This window comes from Triticum dicoccoides, chromosome 7B (assembly GCF_002162155.2).
Source record: "Triticum dicoccoides isolate Atlit2015 ecotype Zavitan chromosome 7B, WEW_v2.0, whole genome shotgun sequence".
NCBI lineage: Eukaryota > Viridiplantae > Streptophyta > Magnoliopsida > Poales > Poaceae > Triticum > Triticum dicoccoides.
In genome coordinates this window covers 758531376-758539182 of record NC_041393.1, presented here as the reverse complement: position 1 = coordinate 758539182, position 7807 = coordinate 758531376, and the positions used below count along the sequence as shown (strand labels likewise).

General features: G+C 44.0%; 1 protein-coding gene across 2 annotated transcripts; it reads left to right on the top strand.

Moving 5' to 3' along the window:
* Positions 1 to 210: 210 nt before the first annotated feature.
* Positions 211 to 7549, top strand: LOC119335385. Of its 2 annotated transcripts, XR_005161840.1 has the most exons (9): positions 549 to 677; positions 1544 to 4007; positions 4106 to 4271; positions 4376 to 4459; positions 4555 to 4680; positions 5531 to 5654; positions 5740 to 6131; positions 6205 to 6347; positions 6433 to 7549. XR_005161840.1 is itself a non-coding variant. In XM_037607518.1 (2 exons), exons 1-2 carry the CDS (start codon positions 305 to 307, stop codon positions 1549 to 1551), a joined length of 381 nt encoding a protein of 126 aa, XP_037463415.1. In that variant the 5' UTR covers positions 211 to 304; the 3' UTR covers positions 1552 to 1656. The 2 variants fall into 2 exon arrangements, 1 of the variants encoding a protein (XP_037463415.1); XM_037607518.1 differs by lacking the exons at positions 4106 to 4271; positions 4376 to 4459; positions 4555 to 4680; ... (2 more) ...; positions 6205 to 6347; positions 6433 to 7549 and having other exon boundaries at positions 211 to 677; positions 1544 to 1656.
* The last annotated feature ends 258 nt before the right edge of the window (positions 7550 to 7807 follow it).

The window sequence follows — 7807 nt, the reverse complement described above, 5'->3', positions numbered from 1 at the left end:
GATGAAGATTGTTTGGCCCTTTTCTAGATGAGAATCCTTTGGCTGCAGAATACACCAATAATTGAACGGTGATTGTTGCTTTCTTGATGGGAGCCATGACAAGAATGTCACAAGGTTCATGCATCGCGGCTTCCTAGATGGCACATGAATAAACGATCAAAGCATTAGTGCAGTCCGCTATAAAAGGGATCAACCAGACCCTCTTCTCAACTGCGCGCACATAAACAACACACAGCCTTTGGTACCATATCCACCACAGCACAAACTAGACACTTTTTCCCTGTCCGCCCCAGCCCCATAGGAGATGGAGGCGGCGATTGGCCTCGCAAGCGGGCTCGTCGACAGCGTGCTGACTCTGCTTTCCAATGAGCTCGTGGGGGCGTATGTAGCCAGCTCTGAGCTCGGCCTCAATTCCAGGGAGATAAAGCGTGATCTGATGTTCACGCAAGGTCTGTTGCACGAGGCCGAGAGGAGTGGCGTGCTTGATAACCATGGTCTGCAAGGGCTGATGCAGGAGCTCAGCGCCAAGGCCGACGAGGCCGAGGACGCACTGGATGAGCTCCACTACTTCATCATCCAGGATGATCTTGATGGCACCAAGTATGCGGTGCCAGATCTGGCTGATGACCTTCTGGGTCATGCTCGCCACGGTCGCCATGCTCTTAGGCACACTATTGGTAACTGCCTTGCATGCTTTTCTTGTTCGCATATGCATGGTGATGATGTTACTAATAATCCACATGATGCAACAAATCCTGGCAGTGATGGTCCAATTGATAGGCTGCCATTTCATAGAGTGGACATGTCTAAGAAAATCAAGTCAGTGATTGAGGAGATACACTCTTTATGTGTCCCCGTGTCCGAATTGCTCGATAATTCCACGCGGTAGCAACAACTCTCCAGTTGTCACCCTAAAACGACCTCTTATAGGATCAACCACTGTACAAGATACATTGTTTGGAAGGAGAAATCTTTTTGAGCAAACCATAAAAGGTATCATCACAAATAGTAGTGAGACCCTTTCTGTTATTCCTATAGTTGGTCCGGGGGGTATTGGAAAGACAACCTTCACCCAGCACCTATACAATCATGAAAGGACTCAAGAGCACTTTCCTATTAGGGTTTGGGTCTGTGTATCAACTGATTTTGATGTGCTTAAGGTTAGCCAAGAGATTCTTAGCTGCCTAGAAGGAAACAAAACCGCAAATCAATCAACAAGTTTAGATCAGCTCCAAATATCCATCACACAGGGACTCAAGTCTAAACGGTTTTTAATAGTCTTGGATGATATATGGGAATGCAGTAGGCATGGTTGGGAAAGCCTGCTAGCTCCACTTATGAAGGGCGAAACCAAGGGTAGCATGGTTCCTGTCACAACTCGGTTCCCGTCTAAAGCTGATATTGTTAAAACAACTTACCCAATAGCACTGAAAGGCCTTGAGCCCGTTGAGTTCTTCACATTCTTTGAATCATTTATATTTGGTGGACAAAAACCTGAGGGTTACCATGACGACTTGACTCATATTGCAAGAGATATTTCCAGGAAGTTGAAGGGTTCACCTCTGGCAGCCAAAACAGTTGGTCGGATATTGAAGAAGGATCTATCTCGGGAATATTGGATGAGAGTTCTTGAAAACAATGAATGGCAAAAAGAAAAAAATGATGATGACATTTTGCCATCCCTAAGAATTAGCTATGATTACCTTCCTTTCCATCTGAAAAAATGCTTCCCATATTTTGCCTTGTTCCCTGAAGATCATAGGTTTAAGAACTTAGAGATTACATATTTTTTGATTGCAATAGGAATCATAGATAAAGATGAGAATTACATGGACGAACTGGTCGATAATGGTTTTCTGGTGAAGGTGAATGATGATAGGGAGGGTGAATACTATGTTTTGCATGATCTATTGCATGAACTAGCACAAAATATTTCATTAAAAGAATGCCTCAATATATATAGCAGGGCAAGTTTTATAGTTGATTCCATCCCAAAATCTATTCGTCACTTGTCCATCACCATGAAAAACAAATATGATGGGAACTTCACAGAAGAAATTATAAAATTTAAGAGAAAGGTTGACTTTGTAAATTTGCGGACTTTGATGATTTTTAGAGGACATGCGGGAACTATTGATGATATTTTGAAAGATATTTTTAAGGACATAAAAGGTCTTCGTGTCTTATATATAGAAGTTGAGTCCCTGGAATATTTACCACACAACCTTTCAAATTTCATCCACCTCCGATACCTAAAAATTACTAGATATAACACTAGCTCACAGCTGACTTTACCTAGCATGTTATCCAGATTTTATCACTTGAAATTTTTGGACCTAAGTAGTTGGCATGGTAGTGATAAATTGCCTAAAGACATTAGCCACCTTATAAATTTATGCTATTTATTGGTAACAAGGGAACTCGATTCCAATATTTCGGAGGTTGGAAAGATGAAGTCTTTAAAAGGGCTTACAAAATTCTATGTCAAGAAAGAGAGTGTTGGGTTTGAATTGAGTGAGTTGGAGGAGTTAACCGAGCTTGGAGGAGAACTCAGTATATATAATCTTAGAAATGTGGCAACCAAAGAAGAGGCTACCAAAGCCAAACTAGTGTCAAAAGGTGGTTTGAAAAAGTTGGAGCTACATTGGGGCACAGAATACAATTGTTGGGGGGAACCTGAAGTCCATGATGATAGTGCAGAATTATCAGATGTTATTGAAGGTCTCAGACCACACCCTGAACTTCAATCACTTGTCATTAAAAATCACGGTGGTTCAACCGGTCCTAGTTGGTTGTGTGGTTCCATTAGTGTACTAATGTTGACGTCTCTCCACCTGGAGGGTGTTTGTTGGAGAATTCTTCCACACCTTGGGCAGCTGTTGCGTCTCACGTCGCTCAAGTTGATAAACATTCCTGGATTTGGTCAGATTAGACCTGGCTTTGGTGGCGTTACGGATAGAAGTTTTTTGCAGTTGAAGGAAATTGAGCTTGCTCGGTTGCCAGAATTTACCGAGTGGGCTGGTTTGCCTAATGCACATTTGTTTTCAAAGCTTGAATACGTCGATTGCACGGCATGCCCCAATCTTCGTGAGTTATACTTCATGCAGGAGGGCTCTGGCTCTTATACCAGTCTATTGACACTTATGATTAGGGACTGCCCTAAGTTGGTCCTGCCTCACGTGCCTCAGATTTCTGCAGTAACTCCTATTGATGTGTCTGCTGGTCCTTCGGGGAGCATGGATCATCCTGAACGAGATTTGTGTTTGACGGGGTATAGCGGTGGATTTCAAGCTGCACCAAAATTCACATGGGCCCAACTCCCAAAGCTAACCTCCCTTAGGACACTTTGGATTACAGAAGATCCAAGCTTTATGTCAGTTCCCCCGCTCTCCAACCTCACGTCTCTCACTGATCTAAACCTAACGAATTGTGAGAATTTGGCGGTGGATGGGTTTAATCCACTCATTGCAGCTGTCAACCTCGAGGTACTGAGGGTCCGCAACGGTGGAGATCGTTTTCGCTCTGTAGCTGCGGATCTGCTCTCCGAGTTGGCAGTGGCAAGCATGACCAAACAATTGTTGCCCTCTGCGGGCTGCTTTCGACTCGGAACGCTTGACGTGGATAGCATCTCAGCAATGCTTGTTGCTCCCGTCTGCACTCTCCTCGCATTTACCCTCCACTCATTATGGATCAGCTGTGATCAGCGGGTGGAGAGCTTTACGGAAGAGGAAGAGAATGCGCTTCAGCTCCTCACCTCCCTCGGATCCCTAACATTCTGGGGTTGCCCGAGGCTGCCATCGCTCCCTCGGCAATTGCACAAACTTTCTTCACTCTGGTTCCTACAAGTCGGTGATTGTCCTGAAATCCGATCACTGCCCAAGGAGGGGCTCCCCACTTCTATGGGGATGCTAACAGTAACCAGGTGCGCCCCTGAGCTACACGAGCAAGCCAAGGAATTGCAAGGAACAAACCCACATTTAGATGTGACGTCCAATTTGTAACCCGAGGTAACAAGCCGAGTCTTTCCGCTTGGTAGCTCTTCTTACCATTTCTGTTCTTCTTCTCGTTTTATACACTACTGATGTGTGAGTTCTACTTCTGACAGGCTTGCTTGCCTACATGTACAGCTGCGTTCAACTTGCTAGCTGCATGCAGCTTGTGATTCTTTCAGCCTACCTAGGTACCCTCCTAGACATGCATCACTATATATCTGGCTGCAACAATTCAAGTCGGATGCATGTGCACTTGAGTACCGAAGTAACAAAACCAAGGTATGTAGCACTAGTCGCCTACAAGGATTTCCTTCATTACTTATCTCTTCGTATAGAAAGCTGAAAATATGCGATCTGTTGGGCCCTGTTTGTACAATTTTCAGATCAGCAAGTACAAGACCAATGCCCTGCTTGGCTGAAGCAGCACACGTATTACGGTTTTGCATTGTAAATTCGACACCCGTGAGGTGAATGTCTGTTTTCTTGTTTCTTTTTACTGTTGAAATAAAATCTCGTTAACTGAAAATCTCCAGGCTTAAGTATACGTGATTGAATACTGCAGGGAACATGCAAGACCAGGTGCAACCATCTATGGATTCAGCAATCTGTACATATAACATGCGTCATCTTGGACGATGAAACAGGGTACTGTCAGTACCTTTTAACAAGCCGGCAACAAGATATTCAGGTAGTTAACCTGCTGGCTACGTACTTCTGCTTTACATTCGTCTCATGCATAGCCCGTCTGCCACTTCTTTTATATCATTCATCGTGGAGCCCTTTTTTGTAGGACAACCGTTTGAAGCTTACAACAGCATCATTTTTCTCGTAAATCAATGCTTCTAGTAAGCTTTTGTTTCGCGAGATTGACAATTCGGATGGAAGAGCAATTTACCGTATGCTATCTTGATCTATCTGAGCCGTTTTAGTCAATAACAGTATCTGTTACTGTATATGGTGTAGGCAACACAACATTGTTGGAGTAATCCAAACTTTCCTGCGTGCTAGTTGTTTGAGTTTGGTTAGGATTAGCATAAGTGTGATCAAGGTCGCCGGATGATTAGGTAGTAGTCTAGTCCGGCTTGGAGTAGTACACGTGCAATGTCCTAGTGGAGCTGGCTTGCACGTCATAGTGTGTCCGAGTACTAATTCGAGTAGGGGATTTAGTCCTTTGTCGAGTCTTGTTGGGTTAGGTCATATCTGCATGTATATAAGCGGTAGCAAGGGTACGTTGTAATCACCAGAAAACGAGAAAAGCAATAAAGATTATTTTAAGGCACGACACGTGCCTCTGGCCATCTTCGTGTTGCTGCGTTCGCGTGCGTATGTTCTGGTCCCGGTGTTTGCGTGAGCGCCGGTGCGATATCAAGTGCTACAGCTAGTTCTTATACGTCAAGGCAAGTTGCGCGTATACGACCAGTTGAGCTGCAGCTTGATCATGTGTTCGATCCTTGGGAAAAGCCAACAAACATACCGTTTTCTTAACCTTTTCCTGAAAATCTGAATGCTATAACAGGTTACACACAATATTGCAACAGGTTGATCATTTGCTCACCAGCTCCCTACTACACCTTGAGAAGATTGCATATATGATGATATATGTTTCACTGGGCTGATCCTTCATAGTTTCGGTTCCTGTCTACACCTATTGATCGACTCAAAGTGATGACCTGAGCATTTAGATTCATTGGGTTCCCTTGCTGTGTTCGTTTTCCTGAGCTTTGAATTTATTTCTTGGATTCTACAGAACTATCACAGGCGAAGATGAATTTTGCAGTCGGCATTCTGGACTTCACTGTTCCATCTAAACAGTGGAACCATAGCGTTAACAGAACAACAGAAGCTTCTGTTTTTGATCTCACTGCTTGATGATGATGACTTGCTTGATTCATCATGTTGCATCATCATCCTTCAGGTGTTCCCCTCCCTATCTATTGACGAACCCATACGCTAAGGCTGAAGTTGTAACTCAATATCCGAGCGGTTCTCCTGATTCAGTGTTGTATACATTTCAAGGTCTTAATAGTGAGATGCCATGCAAAAAAAATAAAATCTATAACAATCTAATTTGGATTATGATAATGTTTCAGGTTTGGGATCAACGCCTATATGTAGTGATGTTTCACTAGCCAACTCAAAGTAATGAATTGAGCATTTACATTATGCAAGTTCCCTTTACCTTGCTCAATAGATTGCCTGACCTTAGATTCAGTACTTGGATTATGCAGAACAATTTGCAGCCACCGGTGGAATTCAGAAGTTGGTTGTTGGTCCGGACAGTAAGAGTAACCGGTGTGCCTCTGTGTGACAGAGTGCTGCGCAGTTCTGCTGCATAATCGATCGACCCTATCAAAGGTAAATTACAGTACATGTATTGCGTGTTGCACGATGGATGATTCGGACGTTTTGGTGCTGATTTTGTGCATCATCGTTCATGCAGGTGTCTGGCACTGTCAGCCTGCCTCACTCTTGAGTCTTGACGAACCTGAAGTCCTCAACCCACTCCCCACCCTAAAATGCAAGACTGGAAAGCAATACAACCACTGTTTCAAATAGCCCGCTATAGCTCCGCTATAGCACGCTATAGCGTTTACAAAAGGTCTTGCGCTAAGAGACTTTGGTCCAAACAAATGAACAAACATTTTAAATAGCGCGCTATAGCTTCGCTATAGCACGCTATAGCATTTGAAAGAGGTCCGACGCTAAGATGCTTAGCGCGCTATTTAAAACTTTGAATACAACGTGCAACCCGCATCTGCTCTGGCCACATTTTACACTGGCGCCGCACGCCGCGTTGCAAGCTCGTCTCCCCGTTGTCATTGGGCAAGCCATCGTCGCCGGCCAGCTCCCCACCCACTCCATGTTCCTCCGTCCACCCCCTCTCATCTCCTTCCTCCTCCTTGTTACTGCACACGCTGATTCAGTACGTGTATGCATCTACTCAAACGCCATGTTCACACTTGTCTGCTAAACAATGGCCCGCATAGCTGAGCTTGTTAGTGTTCTCTCATATATGGTGGATCTTGCTAAGTAAATAGGCAATTTTTCGATTAATATAAACGAGTAAATCACTAGCATGGCATTGATAGAATTAATCGCATACTGACATTCAATCATGCAAGCACATACTGAACAATGGCCAGTTCAGCTGAGCTTGTTAGTGTTGTCTCATGGTGGATCTCTCCTTCGTCCTCCGCCTACCGATCACCACGGCAAATCGATTGACGGGACAGGAACAACCATCTGCAAAACTTGGCACGCGAGAGATGATTGGGCCTGTTTCTGGATGATGATGATGGCGGTTTTGGAAAACCATGCACATGTTTCTGTAGTGTTCTTCGGTACATCAATTCTTCCGTACCCTTTGTAAACTTACTTCAAAGGATGGAATGTAATTACTGCAGTTCGGTTCCAACAAGTAACCAAGAACCTGAGAAAAAAAGGCTCAACTGCTGTACTAACTGCTACTTCAGACTGGAGCACTGCTTCCTATTATGATATGTAAATACTAGTATTGTTAAGCTGCATCCCAGTTCTATAAAATGTCCATTCCTGGATTTTGCCCATTTTCTTGGAGGCTCAAGGGGGAAATCATGCATGTTTCTGTACCGCTGGTCAGTAAATCTGTTCTTCATATTGTAAACTCTTACTTGAAAGGCTAGCTGGAGTTTTATGATTGCGGTTCACTTCCTAGAAAAAGCTCAAGCGTTGTAACGCTGCTAGTTCAGACTGGGCAGTTCATTCTGCCTAGCTTGCTAAGTCTGACGAACCTGGAGCAGCATTGCTTGTTTTTCAGATCTGTATAGTTACTATTA